The sequence below is a fragment of the Danio rerio genome, chromosome 5, assembly GCF_049306965.1.
Source record: "Danio rerio strain Tuebingen ecotype United States chromosome 5, GRCz12tu, whole genome shotgun sequence".
Lineage (NCBI taxonomy): Eukaryota > Metazoa > Chordata > Actinopteri > Cypriniformes > Danionidae > Danio > Danio rerio.
The window spans coordinates 48,751,079-48,772,486 of record NC_133180.1 but is presented as its reverse complement, the minus strand read 5'-3'; the positions used below and the strand labels follow the sequence as shown (position 1 = coordinate 48,772,486).

At 39.3% G+C, this 21,408-nt stretch overlaps 1 protein-coding gene across 11 annotated transcripts in view; it reads left to right on the top strand.

Annotated features, from left to right (window-relative positions):
• LOC101884613 (uncharacterized) overlaps positions 1-21,408 on the top strand; it is a 71,899-nt gene that overhangs the window by 19,174 nt on the left and 31,317 nt on the right. For 2 of the 11 annotated variants that reach the window (XM_073951397.1, XM_073951391.1), the window contains exons 5-14: positions 12,742-12,892; positions 14,453-14,509; positions 15,620-16,312; positions 16,438-16,519; positions 19,762-19,836; positions 20,238-20,319; positions 20,484-20,517; positions 20,970-21,023; positions 21,140-21,161; positions 21,368-21,397. Coding sequence is in view for 1 of the 11 variants with exons in the window: in XM_073951387.1 (XP_073807488.1) it covers positions 21,132-21,161; positions 21,368-21,397 (60 nt within the window). In the remaining 10 variants the exon portion in view is untranslated. Of the gene's footprint in view, positions 1-12,741; positions 12,893-14,089; positions 14,510-15,619; positions 16,313-16,437; positions 16,520-19,761; positions 19,837-20,237; positions 20,320-20,483; positions 20,518-20,969; positions 21,162-21,367; positions 21,398-21,408 lie in introns of those variants that run through there. The other 9 variants (XM_073951396.1, XM_073951390.1, XM_073951395.1 and 6 more) reach the window with 7 other exon arrangements.

The window sequence follows — 21,408 nt, the reverse complement described above, 5'->3', positions numbered from 1 at the left end:
AACTCGAGAAATGGGGGTAAGTCAAACCTGTTTCTGAAAGAGAGGTAACTTTAACTCAGAGTCAGTTACCGTGACAACTTACTCTGTGAATCTAACCTGGTCCAGAGCAGGTTTTATTCTCTAAACTCTGAGTTTCTGTCGGTCTCCTACCCTTTTTTAAAGATGAATCGTATTTTTCGCCTTAGCCTTACGTTTACACCCACCTATTTTAGAGCTCATTTTGGAGATGCCCATAAAAACGATTAATGGAAACGTCATGATTCACATAACTTTTGAAAATACGCATAATAAAACATGTGCATAACTGAGTATGTTAAACTTTTATTTGATAAGAAAAGATGTGCATAAACTTAACAAACTACAGTATGTACATTAAAAAAAGGTTTGTTAGAGATGATGATGAAAATGTGAGTGAATGGACAAACCAGCAGACTGAGCACAGTGTAGAACATCTTAAATGTTGTTTTTGGTCATTCTAAAATGCCTGAACTGTTTCAGTATTATTGTATATTATTAATTAACTCCGAGTGTCAGGAGGCTTCAAACAATTGTCAAATAAATAATTAACTGACGCAGCTTCTTCTACCGCAGTAAATTCTGTTTTTACTGTTGATATTTGGCGCAAGTTAATCAGGAAGTGACGATTTTGTTCACTTTGACTCATTGGATAAAAATTTATTTGCAATATTCCAGTTTTGCACAAATTTATGTAATATATTTGGATGGAAACAAGATATTGCCTACATTTTTGTCACACACAGAACAAAGTCACGTACGAGGCTTGTCCTTTTCCATAAATAATTAGCTTAACATTTGACATGTACTGTTACTAGATTGATGGAATTATTATTCTTTCTAAAAATTATTTTTAGTTCTGCTTATAAATGTTATCAACCTCTATCACTTGATTAATAAAAAGGCAGACACACAAGTGCACTTTTTAATCTATTAAAACTGATCAACGTGTATAAAAGCTTAGAAACATTTTATAAACATCACACATTACATTACTTATTTTATTATACTTAAATATTTAAATACTTAAAATTAAAAATTACGCATTAACTTAAGCAGCTGTTTTCCCAGGCTAACTGTCTCTGTTTCACTGATGGCTGCTTCTTTTTACGCTCATATTTGCTATAACTTTGCATGAGCAGATCAAATTCAGCCGGAGAAAGAAATGCTGATCTCTTTTTTTAAGATGTTGCCATGGTCACTCATAATATCTGCGCTCCATTGATAATGTCTTTTTATAGTCACGGTGTGCGCGCTTAACTCTGAGTTGGTCTACTCAAAGTTGATTGACCTAACTCAGATTAGCTATTCTGAAACCGAAAACTCAAGAGTTTTCAATCTCTCTGTAAATCAACTCAGAGTTCAAGTTTAAACTCAGAGTTGTTTGAACCTCCTTACTGAAACAGGCCCCCGGTCAGAAAGGTAAGGTTTTTACTGCTTGTGTACTAATTACTGCTTTGTGAAATTAGAGCTTAAAACATTTTCCACAGTGTTTGGTTGTAACACTGTTTAGTAACTTAAAACAATTTGATACGAAATGTAACTTGCTTTAAGAAACACGAAACACGAGCTAATGTATGCTAACGCTAACAGTTACGTTACAAACACGTCTGAAAGTTCCTGTTCCTTTTGCACAATGTTAAATTGCAACGTGTTTAGTAAATAAAAACTATTTTAATTATTTTAAAGAAACATGAAACGCGAAACAATTATTTTAAAGGAACTGCGCGCTGCAGATGCAGCTGGTGGGAAAGGCAAACGCCTGCTTGCTGCTGCTACTCGACATATGCGCTGCGCACGTGCTGATCACGCACTGCTTTCGCTTACGCTGTGAAACAGGCGTAATGTATTGTTATGTCAAAACTTTACTTGGGGGGCACATAATGATTAACTTATTCTTTATGGAGTCAAATAAGACTCAAAAGTAATTCACGCAAAAGAAACAATGTACACATGTGTAGCCAAATTCACATGCATAAAATCAAATTCACGTGCGTAAAATATTTATTTATATTCACAAAAAAATTTCATGTGCACAAAATAAAAATACACCGACTTCACCCCAGCACACGCTCACACCACAGTGCACTCGAATCACACTATCAAGCACTCAGTGTTTCACAGCACAGGGTAAAGAACCACAACCACCAGTTAAAAAAGACCAGTCGTCCACTGGGAAAGGCCCTAGTTCTTGAAGTAGATTGAAATTAAAGTAAATAACTGAAAATATCTTAAATGCACAATCCAACAGATTTGTTCAGGTGAACAAAATGTACTTTTTATGATCTGGGGGCTATTCCATAAACCAAGCTTACAGAAAAAGCCAGGCTTATTTTGGTAAGTCAGGTTTATTAATGGCGGATTCAGTTTCATAAATCAAATTTACGATAGTTCAAACTTAGTTACCCTGGCAATTTATGCTGGGAAACTAGCCTGGTACGGGGCAGGCTAACTCTCAGACTAAGTCTTAAGTTCAAGCTTAATCAAAGTAATGTTAACATTCACCTGCCATATTCTGATGCTATTTTAATTCACTTAACCTCTTAATAATGATTAAAACTTTATACTCACTCAATAGCAAAAAAAAATTAATTATATATATATATATATATATATATATATATATATATATATATATATATATATATATATATATATATATACTGTACACACACACACACATTTTTTTCGGCTTAGTGCCTTTATTAATGGGGTTACCACAGCGCAATGAACGGCCAACTTATACAGCATATGATTTATGCAACGGACGCCTTCAATGGGAAACATCCATACACACTCATTCACATTCCTACACTATGGCCAATTTAGCTTATTCAATTCACCTATAGCGCATGCCGCATGTCTTTGGATTTGGGGGAAATCAGAGCATCTGGAGGAAACCCACGCGAGCACGGGGGTAAGAAAGACACTGATTAATATAAAGAAGAAGACTACATTTCTTAAATAATGACTTCAAAGATATAAAATGAGCCGAATAATCAGGAGATGATCCGTGCTGAGCAGCAGCGCCACTTTAATGTAATGTTATTTTCCCACGGGCCACGGGAAACAAGTGGCAAAGGAAAAGCACGATTTGCAGCAGATTCAAGAGCAAATTAAAAATCCCACCGATTGTGCGTGCACGACTCTTTATTTATTTTAAACCTATGTGCTTACATTTAGAACATTTTGTATGTTACAGTGAGCCTGCAATGCATTAAAACTTTTCCTTGCAAGCAACAATTGGCAGTAACGCAAATCCTCTCTCTCACGCACATGTGTGCGGTCAAGCACAATTACTGTGTTGTATAACAAATATTTAATTTCATGTTAATAGGCCTAAATAATAGCCTATATTTAAAAATATATTGCTACAAATGTAGCCTATTGAACAATCTGCTCACTCTGTCACGGTTTATGGATCTGTGTGTTCCTCCTGTATGTTATGTATCATGCCTTGTGTGTTGTCATGTGTGAGGGTGTGTGTTTGTTTACCTTTTGTGTTGACAGCGTGCTAGGATCAACTGGGGCCTGTTTCAGTAAGGAGGTTCAAACAACTCAGAGTTTAAACTTGAACTCTGAGTTGATTTACCGAGAGATTAAAAACTCAGAGTTTTCGGTTTCAGAACAGCTGATCTGAGCTGGGTCAATCAACTTCGAGTAGACCAACTCAGAGTTAAGCGCGCACACCGTTACTTTAAAAAGGCATTATCAATGGAGCGCAGACATTACGAGTGACTATGGCAACATCTTATAAAAGAGATCACCATTTCTTTCTCCAGCTGAACTTGATGTTCTCATGCAAAGTTATAGCAAATATGAGTGTATATATTTGAAAAGAAGCAACCATCAGTGAAGAAGAGACAGTTAGCGTGGGAAAACAGCTGCTCAAGTTAATGCCTAATTTCACTTTTTAAGTATTTAAATATTTAAGTATAATAAAATAAGTAATGTAATTTGTGACGTTTATATTTTTTTTCTAAACTTTTTTATACATTTATTAGTTTTAAATGATTTAACAGTGCACTTGTGTGTCTGCCTTTTTTTATTGATCAAGTGATAGAGGTTAATATAACATTTAGAAGGTAAGCAGTACTAAAAATAATTTTTAGAAAGAATAATAATCCCATTAATCTAGTTACAGTGCGTGTCGAAGGTGAATTTAATTTAATTATTTATTAAAAAAGGATAAGCCATTCTCGTACAGTTCTTCTGTGTGTGACTAAAATGTAGGCAATAGCCATGTTTCCATCCAAATATATTACATAAATTTATGTGCAAAACTGGAATATTGCATAAAAGATGCAAATAAAATTCCATCCAACGAGTCAAAGAGAAAAAAAATCATCACTTCCTGATTAAACTGGCACCAAATATCAACAGTAAAAACAGAATTTACTGTGGTAGAAGAAGCTGCGTCAATTAATTCTTTATTTAGCCTAATTAATGTACTTGTGCCTCGATGTCAGAAGACAATGCTGAAACACAATGAACACGTGGGGGCGTCTGAAGCCATGAGACGCGGAGACTCTTGACACGCACCAGACATTCGGAGGTAATTAATAATATACACTAATACTGAAACAGTTAAGGCATTTTAGAATGACTAAAACAATATTTAAGACACGTTACAGTGTGCCCAGCCTGCTGGTTTGTCCATTTACACACATTTTCATTATCATATGATCATGATCTTTTTTTAATGTACATACTGTAATTTGTTCAGTAAAAGTGTTTCCATCGTAGTTTATGCGCACATTTTTTATCGAATAAAAGTTTATCCTACTCAGTTATGCGCGTGTTTTATGCATATTTTAAAAAGTTATGTGCATCATGACGTTTCTATCAATCGTTTTTATGCACGTATCCAAAATGAGCATTAAAATAGGTGGGTGGAAACGTAAGACTAAGGCGAGAAATACCGCTTCATCTTTAAAAAAGGGGAGGAGACCGACAGAAACTCTGAGTTTAGAGAATAAAACCTGCTTCTGACCAGGTTAGATTCACAGAGTAAGTTACCACAGTAACTGACTCTGAGTTAAAGTTACCTTTCTTTCAGAAACAGGCTTGACTTACCCTGCTTTCTCGAGTTTAACAAACCTGCCATTTTGAAACGGAAAACTCAGAGTTTCTCTCATTTCAGGGTTAAAATACTCTGAGTTTTCAGTTAACCTCCTTTCTGAAACAGGCCCCTGATGTCATCAGCTGACTTATCATCTTACAGCTGAACCTCATTTGGCTGGCTATATAATTCCTCCTGTGGTATGTGCTGGTTATCAGTCCGTTTGTTGTCCTTGTTTGTCCTTGTTCCTAACTGTTGTCTCCCAGTATCCTCCGCTGTCTGATGTCTTCGGTGTGGCCTGTGGCTCTCTTTTGTTTGAACTTTCGTGTGTCCTCTGTTCATTGAAATACGCATTTGGATCCTCCTTGTCTAAGAGTCGTGACACACTTGCTGTGAACAGCTGTGTCTCATTTCAGAGCTCTTTCAGTTCTCGAAGTTGCCTGGGTGGTGCACAACATAATCGATGTATCTATGCTCGACTTTTAAGGTTTCACAACAGAAACATGCATGAGCAGTTGACTAGATTATTTAAACTGAACTCAGACTAAGTTTGATCAAATAATCTTCAACTTGCTGTTATGGAACCAATTTAAGCGTGGACGTTTAGTTTGGCTAATTGAAGTCAGGCTTTTGATTTTAATCCCCACTTTTCTTAACCACCTTTTATTAAATAGCCCCCTGGTTGAGAGACAGCTACAGCTTGGAATCACAGCATCTCACATATTCTGGTTCAACATCAACATAAATGTTGATAATCTTCCAAATAATTATACTAATGATAACAATAATAAACCCAAAGAAATATCTAAATAACAAAACAAAAAGAAATGCTCTGCAAAAATTGAAAATAAAAAGCAAACTGAAAATAATACAAAACTCAAAACAAAAGCAGAGCACAACTAACCCAAATCAATACATCTGTTGAAATGCTAAGAATGTTGCAGAACTCAAAACTAGTTCGAATCAGGCTTGAAAACCGGGTGCCAAATTGCCTGTCATTGAACTGGCTTGAAGTCTTAAATCATCCCTATAACAGAGCGCCAATAGACTTGAATAGTTGCATCAATAGTTTGGCCGCAGATGTTCTGGTGCCTTTCAGTTAACTTAGTAAATGTTTAAATTACTCACAATGGGGCTTAACAGTATTTTCATTGGAAAAACTTAAGTAATTGCCCCACGAGACTCTTTTGAATGACTCTTCTACATGGTCATGTGCTCACCTTGGGCACATCCTGCCAGATGTACAATTTCGTAGAGATAAAGAGAAATAATGCATACGAATAAAATACAATCTCTTAAAAGGTTAGAACTTAGGCAGATGTATCTTTGAATAATATGCCATAGTTTTCCTCATATTCCAACCAACCAGGTTAACCAATGTGTTATTTTAACCCTTTTAGCAGATTAAAATGATCTGTTTGAGTCTAAAATGTATGATTTCTGGTATTGAACGAAAGCTAGTGACTTTCCAACTTAGTCGGAACTACTTGTTCTTCCGCCTGCCAAGTCATGTGCGTAATAAAGCACTGTTCACCTGCAGATCACGCTAGCTAGCAGTGGCGTAGCGGACGAGCCCGCAGGGCACGTACCGCGGGGGGGGGCCCGTGTGATTAGGGGGCCCCACGTCGTCGCGATTTTCAATAATTGAAATTCCAGAACCCGCAATAATCAAACTCTTGGGAACAACTGTGGTCGGAACCAAAGTTCACAGGTCTGTGTTCTCTGATTACAGAATGACTACTTCATTCTGATTGCTTGCTGCCGAACCGCGTCATCCGCTTGTTAAAGGTTCAGGACACCCCGGAGAACTTTTTTTTTTTATATTAACAGATGTGTGTGTGTTGAGCATCAGTTAAGACAATGTTAGCACCTGTCAGCTTTAATTGTGGGGAAAACTGGATAATTTTGAGCTTTTGTCAGCTAATTTCAGTTTCCAGATTTAAAATGATTTTTGGGGCGGGATCAAAATCGGCGACGTAGCGCAGAACTGCAAGTGCAATGATGACGCGTCGGTTTCTCATTATTATTCATAGCGGAGTTCTCTTATCCTATGAGAAGAGCCGACTGCTTAATTATTCATGAGACCTGCCAGACCTGTCAGTGTCAAGCCCGAGCTGAGACACGGAAACCACGGCACAGTATTTAGCCATACATGAAGGCTCATATGCGTTTGTTTCCATCATCCACGGGGTTTGTTGCATGTTTTCCCATCTTGTCAGGGCCGATCATACAGCAAAGCTGTGTGTGTGCTGCTAGCATTTTTGTCGGGAGAGCAGCACGAGAATTAGAGAATGGTGGACGCTGTCTTTTATCCGGAATTCGTTCACATTCAGACACATCGCCGTGCTGCTGTGTTTGCCCAAATCCTCCAGATTACCAGCAGGGTTAATGGTTAAAATAGACGGGTCAGGAGACCTGCTGCATTGAGTCTGCTGGATACGGGGATTGAGGGAGAATCCTCATTTATAGTGTTTACATGAACACACATCTTTATAATGATATAAATTGGGGTTGTCTGTATATGAAATTACAAATTGCAAATGTAGCAGGGCATTAAATTACTGTTCATTTCTTTGCATTTTAACTTTGTGAGCTATAAACTCATGCGTCTCCTCTTTGTGTCTCATTTTGTGAGCTAACTGACAATAGCAGTTGTTCGCTCCCCTTCTCCCCTGCTGGCCACGCCCACTCCTACCCGATGCTCGCGGAGCTCCATGCCCATTAATCATGCATCTTTTGAAAAAATTCTGAAGTAGACTTTAACCGAAAGAGGGGGGTGTCATGGCCCTTTAAGTGTGAGCGGAGCGGAGCGGAGCGGCTTCCGGGTCCAAGCACTCTCTCACTCTCTTGCCATTCAACTGAATGGGGAGATTCATGAAATGGTAATGAAAAAATGTTTACAAAGCGATTAAATACTTTTGAAAGTCACAATCGCAATATATATGTCCATGCCTAATATCTGATGGCCAGAAAGTGATTCATTGTTTTATAAATAGTTAAAATTTTGGTATTTGTTATGCAGCAAGCCCAGAGATAGTAGTGTACACTATGACTTTATGTAAAATTAACTTTAATGTGTGATAGGAATAAAACGCGATCATAAACGAATGATTTCTCCACTCAAATGAATAGCGGCTTGGACCTGGAAACAGTATACATGCGTCACAAACACATCACCACTTAACAAGCGGATAGCCAATGAAGACGCGCCGCTGTTATTGCGAGGAGTTTAAGTTAGAGGAGAGTGGGGGTGTATTGGGGGGGCAAAAGAGTCAGTGTGGGGCAGAGTTCAGGAAGGAGACAGCTCTGGGGATAAAGCTGTTCCTCAGTCTGCTGGTTTTTGTCCGGGGGAGCCTGAAGCGCCTGCCAGAGGGCAGGAGAGAAAACTGTCTGTGAGCAGGGTGAAAGGTGTCGTTCAGAATACTGCGTGCTCATCGCAAACAGTGTTTCTTCTGGATGTCCTCTATGGCTGGCAGTGTGGTCCCTGTGATGCTTTGGGCAGTTTTCACCACCCGCTGCAGTGCCTTACACTCAGCAACAGAGCAGCTTCCATACCAGACTGTGACACAGTTTGTCAGAATGCTCTCTATTGTGCAGCGGTAGAAGTTCACCAAGACGGCTGATGAAAGCTGGTTCTTCTTCAGTTGCCTTAAGAAGAATAGGCGCTGGTGAGCCTTCTTGATCAGGCTGGAGGTATTGGTGGACCAGGAAAGGTCCTTTGGAGATGTGTGTCCCCAGGAACTTAAAGGATGAGACAGGCTCAACGGCCATCCTATTGATGTGGATGGGATCATGTGAGCCTGTTCGTCCCTTTCTGAAGTCCACAATGAGCTCCTTGGTCTTAATGGTGTTAAGGAGCAGATTATTGTCTGTGCACCAAGTGGCCAGATGCTGTATCTCCTCCCTGTAGGCCGTCTCATCATTGTTGCTGATTAGACTAATCACTGTGGTGTCATCTGCAAATTTGATGATGGTGTTGGATCTATTAACAGGCCTACAATCAACGGTAAAAAGGGAGTAGAGGAAGGGGCTCAGCACACAGCCCTGTGGTACACCAGTGTTGAGTGTGACGGTGGTGGAGCAGATGTGGCCTGATCCAATTCACATTCTGTTCAAAGTTTCTCTTTTTGCTTGCTTTTGCCATTGCTTTTTCGTTGAGTTTTGCCAAAGTATAGTCATTAGCATATTCATACGGGGGAGGAGGCAGGGAGGGGTTTTGTGCTCGTGCATGTTGCGCTCAGTTTCACGTTCATTCGGATGTACAAAAGAATATGCTTGAGATTCGGCGTACGCAGTGTTTCATACATCTGAATTTTTTCTGCGTACACACATTTACAGCTTTGTGCATACGCAATGTTTTGGTATGATTTCCACGCAAATCTTAGTACATGAGGCCCCAGGTGTGTGAGTACAGAGTGCAGTGCTATAGAGACTGCATCATCTGTGCTCCTGTTGCCACGGTAGGCAAACTGATGTGGGTCCAGTGTGGATGGCAGAGAGTCTTTTAGATGTGCCAGGACCAACCGCTCGAAGCACTTCATGATGATGGGTGTGAGTGCTACAGGCCGGTAGTCATTCCGGCATGTTGGGCTGAAGTGTTTGGGCACTGGCACAATGGAGGTGGTTTTAAAGCATGTTGGCACAGCTGCTAGGTTGAGCGACAGGTTGAAAATGTCTGTGAATACCTCAGCGAGCTGTTCTGCACATACTTTGAGGACACGCCCAGAAATACCATCTGGTCCAGCAGCCTTACGCCTATTGATATGACTCAGTGCGTTGTGTACTTCTGAGGAGGTGAGAGTGATAGGTGAGTGGTCGGTGGAGGAAGTGATCCTGGTGTAGGGTTCTTTATTGTCTCTATCAAAGCGGGCATAAAAGTCATTTAGCTCGTTCAGGAAGGAGACATCAGTGGCTGTGGGTGTGGACTGGCTGGGTTTGTAGTGGCCTGGATGCCTTGCCACATACACCGAGGATCAGAGTTGGAAAGTGCTCCTCTAGCTTAAGCTTGTAGCAGTGCTTGGCCTTTTTGATTGCCCCTCTTCAGATTATCCCTGGAAGTGCTGTAGGCCTGTGCATTCCATGATCTGAAGGCAGTGTTGCGTGCCTTCAGCAGGAGGCACACCTCCTTGTTCATCCATGGCTTCTGATTCGTGTATGTGGTGATTTGTTTCTGGGTTGTAACACTGTCTATGGTGGTGTTGATATATTCCAGAACAGAGGAAGTGTAACTGTCAATATCTGTGTGAGAGCCATGTGTGGCCTGGGAAGCAAACATACCCCAGTCTGTGCGTTGAAACCTGTCCTGGAGTGTGGAGTCTACCCCCGCTGGCCACACTTTGATGGTCCCCACTGATGGCTTCACACGGTCGATGAGGGGTGAGTATTTGGGGGTAAGGAACAAAGAAAGGTGATCTGACTGACCCAGGTGGGGGAGGGGGGTCACAGCGTATGCTTCAGCTATGTTTGTGTAAACATGGTCCAATGTTTTGTTTCCCCTTGTGTGGCAGAGAATGTTTTGATGGAATTTAGGGAGCACTGTCTTTAAGTTTGAGTGATTAAAATCCCCCGCAACAATATTTTGGTTTGTTTTTTTCCTCTTGTATAATTTATCACGTATATTGACTTGATTTGATTTTCCTTGCAGGAACTGAGGTCCCACTGGTGCAGGATCTTGAGGTGGTGGTGGTGGTGTCGCTGCACTTGAAATTTTGCTGTGGACAGTTTGGGCGTGTGGAGTGTGTGAATTTAGTGTGCAGGTGTGGTGTGTGTGTGTGGAAGTGTGCTTTTTGAACAATATGAAGCACTGGTGATCCCTCCTATGTGTGACCTCAGCCCTGTAAGTTAGTTTATTCAATTTATTTCTCCGGTTAATTTAGTTTTCATATTTACTTTGTAATAACTTGTTGTTGTTGTTGTTTTCTATAAATTCATTTTCTTTATTTTTTTTATTTACTGCAGTTACATTGGAGGGAGGTGTTGGCAGAAAGTTCAGAGAATTTTATGTGACTATTTTAATCTGCCACAAATTCTGGAAATAAATTTTGTACTTTTATACTATACTCACGTCTCTTGCCTATTCATATGAGAACTGAACCTGTGTGGCCTAAGAGTAATGTTTGAGCCAGTTTCTATTTCCTGGGAGAAAACTTCTCAGGTGGCGTAGTCGGATTTGCTTTGTGGATGATTTGTTAATCCCTTCTCTCCCCCCATATTCCCTCGCGTCACATTCGCTTGCTATAACAATACCTTTGGAGCTGTAGATAGAAACATAGTTCCTGGCTGAGTTCTATTCCCACTTTCCCCCCCTATATCCTATTCATTCAGAATATTCTAACATTTAAACTTGAAATTATTTTTTTAAATAAAGCATTAAAGTCATCACTCTTAGGTGTAATTTGCGTTCAAAGCATTTTTCAAGTCAGTTTTAGCAATCTTCATGTTTACAATTGTGCTCCCTTCGCAGTGCACTTTGAAAACATTGATGCCATTTGGAACACATTTTTGTCTCATGGCAAAAGCTATAGGTGAACTATTATTTAAAACAGAATATATGTTACGTCTCTAAAGCTTGCGAAAACAAAAAATGTAGGATACGTTAATGCTTTTTACATGTGTCAAATTGTAAAAGTAGACTTTTCATAAAACTTAAATAAACAATATCCTACTTAATAATAATAATAATCGTCATCACCATTAATATTATTATAAAAGTATGATTTTTTTCTTTTCCTAATCAATAAAAAGTATTAAACTTCATTTCTTAATAAATAGCTTCATTATTTATTTATCTATTTATTTATTTATATGCTTTATATATGAAATTAGAATACATGTTAGCCTTCGTAAAGGATTTTATGTTTTAATTGGTCCTGTATGAACCGTTTGCATAGATTTCAATTAATATGGAAAATAAAGTGCACGTTTTTACCAAAACTAATATTGGAATTATTTTAAATGCGTGTGTGTGTAAAACAATATCATTTGAAGAAAGAAATTATAGGGTTCTTCTCTAAAGAAATTATTACTCCACGCCTTTCAGAGCATCATTATGGGTGTTAGATGTTTAGGCAGGCATTTTAAGATATACATGCTCAGATGCTGTCGATAAATATGTAAGTTGGCTCTTTTTTGTATGATAAGTCTTTATCAATAAACAATAAACAAGAATAACCCGTAATATGTCTCGTATTCAGTATGAAGTGACACTTTAAAGTACACTACTTGTTCCTTTAATTTCCCAAACAGTAATTTTTAGGCAAAGTATCGGTATCTGATCTGTATCACCGATACTCGCCTTGATTTTACTTGGTATTGGATCGGAAATCAGTAGTATCGCGCATCACTAGCGCAAACAGTATTGATCTTGTAACATTTAATGTGATTAAGTTACAAACTTGCCACGTTAAATCTACATGCAGTCTGTTAATGATTGACCCCTCCTACGTCAGTACGGGCATGGCCCCGCCCTTTATGGCAACTGTTCATTGAAAGACAGTGCCATGGGGATGGACCAAACCAGGTCACCTAAAAACACCCTGCAACAAAGAAACTTTGCTTTTGCATTAGCTGGCTTGCGCATGCTATTGCTTTCTGCCCCTGTTCACCTGCTCGGACACCGCTCCGCCACGCTATTGGGTCACCACAAATTCTCTATGTAAATTAAGTTTCAGGACCGCCGAAACTGCATGAACTTCCACAAACCGACTCTCATCAGTCCGTCAACTCGGTAAACGACAGCCGACCACGAGCGAATCCCAAGGACGTCACCGAAGCCACAAGCCAATCTGGAGCACCGTGTTTCCCCAAGGCCAGCCGGTGAGGGAAATTTAGGACTTCCAGCAAATAGACACAAGTAACACAAACTAATGTTGTCTCTTGCTGATCTAGTGCAGATTGATCTTAAGCAGTTAAAGAAAAGCCACATCTCTGCTTTTGTGGTTTCTCAGGTGTGATTCTAAGATCTTCTTAGAAGTATTAGAATTAATTTGGGACGTTGTCAACTCATTTTGCATCCTCTAAACTGTATAACTGTACGGTCCTTTCTAAAATGCATTAAAAGTCATAATAGTTTGCACGGATGTGAGCAGTGCATTGCAGTAGCACAAATGGTGGAGGGAAAGGCAGTGTATTTAACATACGGTCCTTCAGAACAAAGAGAAGATGAGGTGTTCAACCAAGCTGGATAACCTCACCATCAAAAGCAAGTATGGCCTCTGGTAAGACCTGGTATTTTATGTTTCAAACAGGTTCCACTTGACTACATGCACCTTGTTTGCCTTGAAGCTACGAAAAGACTTCTTACATATTTGTGGTGTGGCCCTCAGATCTGTCGACTGAGTATTCTAAGAAATTAGAAATGAACATCAGTCATTTTGAAGGGTGCTTTGCCCGCTGAGTTTTCAAGGCAGCCAAGAGGCATGGCAGAATTAGACAGGTGGAAAGATACTGAGCTACGTCAGTTCATGCTTTACACAGGACCGATAATCCTAAAGGAAGCACTTACTAAAGACCAGTGCCATCGCTTTCTTTGTCTAAGTGTTGGCATGAACATTTTTTTTGGAAGACATGGATGGGAAGAGAGAATGTTATCTAGGATATGCAGGTGACATTTTGGAGCACTTTTTGGATACATCAGTGGATTTCTATGGACCCACCTTACCACCATACAACAACCATTCCATCAAACACTTGGCTGATGACTTAGCTAACTTTCGCAGCTCCTTAACCCACATATCTTGTTTTACATTTGAGAACCACCTGCAGGTTATTAAAAAAAAAAAAAAAAAAAAAAAAAAAAACTTGTGAGAAGTGGAAAACAACCACTGGTGCAAGTCACAAAAAGACTTGCAGAAAGAGAGTCTACTGAAATGCATGCAAGACAATTACTAAGAAAAACAAAGATCACATCAAAGATGTCAGACAACTGTGTGCTACTCATGGATAATGTAGTGGGATTTATCAGAGAAAAAAAAGTGATGGAACACTAAGGATTGATATGCTCTGAGAAACAGACTGTGATAGTGTGTTTGAAAAGTCATGCAATTCGAAGCTGTTCAACATTATGTTCGTCAGTCGTGACTTGAAAATGGCAAGAAGTATAATTCTGAGAAGCAGAAAGAATGTCTACAGAAAGGCATTGTGTCTCCCTTACAAACATGAATTTGCAATATTCCCTCAGCTACAAGTACTCAAATTCAACTCAAACCATCTAACACCAAATGTGTCTTTGCCGGATCGTCTGACAAAATTTAAAGATCTACAGCCCAAGACAGGAAAACTGCTCAATTTCTAAGTATACTTTTTCAATTAAACTGCCTTTCTGTTTCTGCTTTTGGTGATTATTTAAATGGTTAAAAAGTTACTCTATATGTACAGCTGACGTTCAAGAAAGTCAACTTTGAAGCTTTTCCCCGTCAAGCTCAGCCACAGAAGGTAGGTAGTTAACTGGGATTAGTTGTGTATATGTGAAATAAACACTGCACAAATTTGTTCATGTTTTAAAATTCCATATGTCCTATGTGATGTCCAATTCACTGCCCAAAACACTTAGATGTGACCTGCCCAACACTTGAACTATTTAATAGTTAAATTGTTAGTTTTTCACATCTAGATCATTACAAAAAAATGTCAGGGTTCTGCCACTCTGGTCTTGTGAATTCTTGTATTGGTGGCAGAGTCCGGAAACTTGCTCTGTCTTGTCCTGTTTCTGTCATTGTGTGTGTCTCTGTGTGCGCGCATGACATCGTTGGTGTGCGCAGAGCGTGCGCGCTCCCGCTTGATGCGGCCGCGCAGGCTCTGCGTACCTCGGATGCGCGTGCTCTTGTACTCGTGTTTGTGTTTTGTTCTGGTGGCATTGCACTTCCTTCTCAGTGTTTTCGTCTAGTTGGTTTCGGTTTTGGTTGACGCTGAGATAAAACATGCGCGTTGCATATGTGTGAGTGCACAGTAAGGTGTTCATCTTTCGTGTGCTCGTGTCTTTTGTCTATTTGTGTTTTCCAAGCACGTGGCTATGTGTTTACATTGTGGCTGCCTGCTTCGTCTTGTCCTGTTATTGTGAACGTGTGGTTAATGAGTTCTCTCATTGGCTATTTGTACTTGTCCTGTATTATGTGAGCACATGGCTTATGTTGTCTCTGTGTCATGTGCTCTCCTGTCTATTGTCTAGTCCCAACCTCCTTGTTAACCCATTATTAACTAATTATGTTCATCTGTTTGTGTGTTAATTTGCTACAGCTTATAATCCCCTCATGTCTGCTGTCCTGTGCCAGTTCGTCACTGTATGTCATCGTTTCTCTCCTTGTCCTGTCATATGTTCCAGCCCTGATCCCTACCAGCCTGCCCAATCAAGTTTGTTTGTTTGTTTATTTGTTTTGCTAGTGTTTTCCCCATCGGGGTAGTTTGTTTTGCTTTTTATTTTTATTAATAAATACCCATAGTTTGCTGTATTTTAGTCCTCGCTCCTTTTTCCCCAACCCAAACCATGACAGTACGAACTGGCCAACAGAGGACTCAGCAGAAATTTTTTTTTTTTTCTGCGCCCAGCTCTCTCCCAGGAAGAAGAACCCAACGACCAGCCCCTAGCCAGAGGACTGCCTCACCAGCAGAACCCTCCCCCTTCGGCATCTTCGCCGAAGATCTCCTTGAGGCAGTCCGGGGGCTTGGGTTCAGTGAGACCAACCTCATCCACATCTTTCTGGCTGGATTGGATGAACCATTCGATTGGGAGCTGGGTAAAATTGAGACATGGACTTGAGGGGAGGTGGTGGAGTATTCCTACCTGAGGAAGGAGAGGAAGATCCTGGAGGGGAAATGGACCCCTTTCACCACCAAAAGCACCATCTCCCAGCCCATGACCAACCCCCAAGGGTTAACCTGCACCCAAAAGCGGAGGCTGAAGAGAAAGGCTTCTTCAGTGAGGGTTGCTCCAGCCCCAGAGCGCCCTCCAGTGTCGGCTTCAGTCCAGTCGCCTCCAGCCCTGCCAGCTCGTTACAGTGCTCCAGTCCAGCCGGCTTCAGTCTAGTCGCCTCCAGTTCAGCCGTCTTCAGTCCAGTCGCCTCCAGCTCTGCCGACTCCCCAAAGACCTCCAGACCAGCCGGCTTTAGTCCAGTTGCCTCCAGCCCTCCAGCGAGGCATCTGGGAGGTGCCGGCAGGGCGGGACTACTGGGTGTTGCCAGCAGGGCAAGGCGTCTGGGAGGTGCCGGACTTCGCATACGCTACTGACAGGTACCCCCAGAGGTATGCCACCTCCCCTTTTTTGCTCTGATTGACCTACTATATGGAATTTTTATTATCTTTTGAAACCATTTAAAATTTACAGTACAAGATTTACATTACTTGCATTTTTTTATTTCACCATGTAGTTACAGCAATAGACATTTAGGGGTGAACACCTGCAACCCAGAACCCCAGATGTGTCTCACAGCCATCAACATTCATTAAGATGTAAGTGCCTTGTTAAAGAGATGAACAATAGTTGTGTTATTTACAGAAATTGTTAGTGATAGTCAAAGTGATTCTTCTATTTGTAGCGTACAGTCCACAGATAAAATTTCTTATTGATTTTATCACGGTCTGGCTTTGGTCAGAAGGTTTTACGACTCCTGGCTCCAAGAAGTCTGGATTTTCGTGACAGCTTAAGTTGTTCAGGGGGGACTGGAAAGATGAGCAGGAAAGCTTCAAAGACATTCCTGCCCAAATACATACACACACACACACACACACACACACCCCCACGAGGCTGTTCTGACAGAAAGAAAATGGACTCATCAAATCCTGAACCAGCACAAAACCAATGTGTTATGTTTTGTAAACTTTGTATCTCATTTCTGACTTTTCTTACCTGTGTAACCTCTCTTATAACCTGTATGCATGTTCCATTTAGGCCTTTGTAAAGCATAAATATTGTAAGGATATGAAAAATTATGTTGATGTACTTTCAACCCCCCCATGTTTGGTACCGATGGGTTTCTGCTGACATTTTACAACACATGATGCATAGAGCGAGAGCATAACTCGCATTGCTTTATTCTTTAAAGCCCTGTATTAAATGCCTGTCCGCATGCTTTAGGCGGACACTCAAATTTGCATATGAGCAGCCCCGAGACAAAGGAAGGTTCGCGCGCAAACTTTCCCCTGAAATCATTGGTCAGAATGCTGTACGGTTTGTCACGTGACCCGCAGGTATAAGCACACTTCCCCCCAAACATCTGGGCAGAAAGAGAACGTCCCAAAAAGGAACATCATTGACGGTGGTCCCTTTAAGGGCCACACGGCTCTTCACAGCCGCATGGACTTTCCCGCCACGTTTTCTTTATTTTCCGGCAAAAGTAACTCAGTTTAAAGTGTGCGATCGTGTTCGTCCGAACTGCATTACAAACTCCACGCATTAAGAAGGACATCGAGTTTCATCACGACGGAAGAGAGACGCATAAAAGAGACCTCCAGACATGAAAGACCAGGGGCCTCATGTACGAAGACTTGCGTAGAAATCTTACTAAAACATTGCGTACGCACAAAGCTGTAAATGTGCGTACGCAGAAAAAATTCAGATGTATGAAACACTGCGTACGCCGAATCTCACGCATATTCTTTTGTACATCTGAATGAACGTGAAACTGAGCGCAACATGCACGAGCACAAAACCCCTCCCTGCCTCCTCCCCCGTATGAATATGCTAATGACTATGCTAATGGCAAAACCCAACGAAAAAGCAACGGCAAAATCAAGCAAAAAGAGAAACTTTGAACAGAATGTGAAATGGAGGTGCTGCTTTCGGAGGTAGACCGGAGAAAAGCGGTGTTATTTGCAAGTTTGTTCTCCGGAATTAACAACAAAAGAAAAAAATAGAGTGGGAGAGATTAGCTGATACGGTTAACACAGTTGGGTCTGAACATCGCACTGAGTGCATTTAAAAAAAGAAATAGTGTGGTTTATATCTGTGAAATGTTGCAGCACCCTTAGCAGTCTCAGTGGCGCACCTCATAAGAAACATGTGTTCATGTACTGACACATTCGAGCATAAACTCGGCTCGAATCCAGCGTCTGATGAATTCTTTCTTCTTTTTTTCCCCGCTACATATCAGATTTTGCCCACTATTTATCACGAGAAAGACAAGTAGGAATCATCAATAAGTTTGTGCATCATATTTTATTTGCACATTTATTAAATGGAAATGTTTCTGATTCACGCATGCAAATTCATCTTCACATAGTGTCTTTATAGCAATGTGCGTGCAGTAGATTACTCAGATTACATTGGGAAAACAGGCGACTGCTGCAAATTGTGCTTTAATGTTTAGCTGGTCAACTGTATGGTATGGAAATCTTACATACCTACTATATGAACCCGTCTCATACAGACGCCATTGCAAGGATCAGACACTTTGTAGAGAAGAATTTAACACAACTGCCTCTAGGAGTCGCCAATGGAAATAAAACAGACACGCACAAAAAATGTGCGTACGCCTGCCAGAAAGCTGCCGTGAACCTGCGCACATTCCCACGTTCAGTTCATTGTTAGTAAATCCAAACGTGAGCGATTCTGAGCGTGAAACCTGGCGTACGCAAAGTTTTTGTGCGTACGCAGCGTTGATACATGAGGCCCCAGGTGATTTTAGTTATGCGATTAAGTTGTGCCCCTTTTATCAAAAAGGTGTTTTTTATAACCTTGGTGGTCCGTAATGGTGCGTGTGGAACTGAAAGTTTTGTCACTCTTTTATCTGAAATCTATATTTCCTGGCTTTACCATTTCACTTTGCTGTTACACGTTCTATAGACCCGATATCTCCACGTGGTTTACCTTTGTTTTGTGTTTAATGTATGTTTGTGTGTTACGTCTGACTAGTCAATAAATTCCATTTATAATCAAATGAATTGTATTGTTTGCCTCACGAGAAAATGTCACTGAAATACCGATTCCCCTGCCTATCTATTATAAGTTGTTTAAAACTTTTGAATGATTAATCTACTTCACAAGAAGTAGCAATTAAATTCCCTATTTCTAAATGAATAGATTACCGTGTCCGCTCGGAAGAGCGGCGGCTCTGCTTGTGTTCGTTTTGTCAAGTTAACAATAAATTGATCCGGAACATTAATGATTAATAATAATTCGTTATTGTTGATAATTAATATTCATAATCTGGGAATCCGCTTGGTCGCGCTAGCATGATCATTTACAATCATATGTTTGTTTGACTGAAGCTTAAGCCGGAATATTAATAATTAAGAATAAACCGTTATTGTTGATTATTAATATTCATAAAATGAGCTAATTTCATGTTACATATTATAGTATAATATTATTGTTATATTATACAAATTATAAATCGCACACTTTTAAAGCCATTAAAATTAATTGGCATGTTACAGTTGGTGATAACAGGCTTGATTAATGTAGACAAAAAAGCAACCGAGCTACAGTATATTCTTGGAATGCAACATTGTGCAAAGTACATTCACAGGGTGTAAAAAACAATTTCTTGGCTCTAAACTGCACAGTGTTTAGCCTATGTTGTTAGTTTCTATTTAACAATTGGAGCTTTATTAATAAATATTAATTAATCAATTTTGGGGAGCTTAACTTATTTGGTAAGAATTTTATAAAGTTGTGAAATTATTATTATTTTATTGATTTCAGATTGATAACATTTCTTTTTTTTTTTTCTTTTTTTTTTTTTTTTTTACAGGTGAGCTAACACGCATAACCAAATCAGAGAGAAGGCTGCATGGTTCATCACCAATTGCCTCAGCTTTAAATAGAAGTAAGTGCAGTTTCTTAGAAGTCATCAACGATTAAAGACAATTGAGCAACAAAATACAAGAATACAACTTTGGTCAAAGTGCTCACAATCTACTGGGCTATGCAAAAAAAAAAAAAAAAAAGATAGTAACCCATTTTAATTAATGTAACTGTTTAATTAATGTAACTGTTGCAATATCTAAAGACAAAAAAAAAAAAACATTAAGAAAACATAGAAATATTAAGATTTGGTCTTTCACGGGTGATTCTCGCATTTGTGAACATGTTGACGAAGGTTGTATGATTGATAAATTTCCAGGTATCATCAGCCAAACTTGGAGACGTGTACTATTTTTTAATTTTTATTTAAAAAAATGCTTTTTATAGTTTGTTTTTCTAAATATATACACACGTTTTGTGCAGATGACGTAACACTATGATAAACGGCATGTATCAGAGAGGAGACATGGGGTCTCACATGTGGCCACAGCTTCACACACTTGAGGTAATATTGAGAAACTGTTTTTCCATAAAGTTTATCAATTGGTCATGTCTATTAATGTATGGATGTATGTAGGTGCATGTATGTTCATATGTGTCTGTGTATGTATTTTTATATTTGGTTTTATGCCAATGACGAAACCCTCTATGATAAACTGCACATGTCAGAGAGGAGACAACATGAGGTCTCACATGTGGCAAGGTAATATTAAGTAATTGTTTTTCCATTTTAGTATGTTCAGTCAGAATGTAAAGAATTAGTCTCATGTTTATTTTTATGTCTTGTAATAATTGATATATTTGCAGTTTTTTTTTCCAACTTATAAGTGCTTATAATACACTGGACTATGTTATAATTTTATTTTATTTTATTTTATTTTCCACTGATGATTTATTAAGAACTACGCACTTTACTGATAAACTGTTTTAATGACTTTGAACATTAAATTTTACACTGTTTCTTAGCTATAGTTTGTTCTGACCCAAGAGTATATGCTTCAAGTATTATCCTTTATTGGGATGTGAAACATATTTACATAGTTTGCTGTTTTGCTTTTACATCACTCATGTGAATTGTTTTTTTTTTTTTTTTTTTGTGGTGCAATTTATATAATTTAATTACATTTATTGATGGATTTGGATCTACTCGCATAGTTAGACGAAGAATTCAGAAATCTTTCTCCAGGCCAACTGGCAGAACTGAAAGAGGCATGCATTTTTTTTTATATCTTTTGCATAAAGGTTTATTGTGTGTGTTGCTCATTATGGTGTTCTTTTGTACCTTAAATTTTACATGCTGGTTTTCTCTATTTTGTAATGTCTAGTTTTGTCTCCTGCAAACGAAGGGTAAGTAAACTTTCAGGGGGATCTTATTTATAGGCTTAAGGGCTATAAAAATAATGTATAAAAGTATCTCAGGCAAACTAAATTCCTACAGTTACATATACAGAGTTTATCATTGCTTAGTTATACTACGCTGAGTTGTAGATCCCACCTGTACAAGAATTTAATTTCATTTTTTAAAGAGTGTTAAATTTTTTCATTTTTTACAGGTACATTTGGGAGAGCACACAGAAGTAATGGTATGTTTATT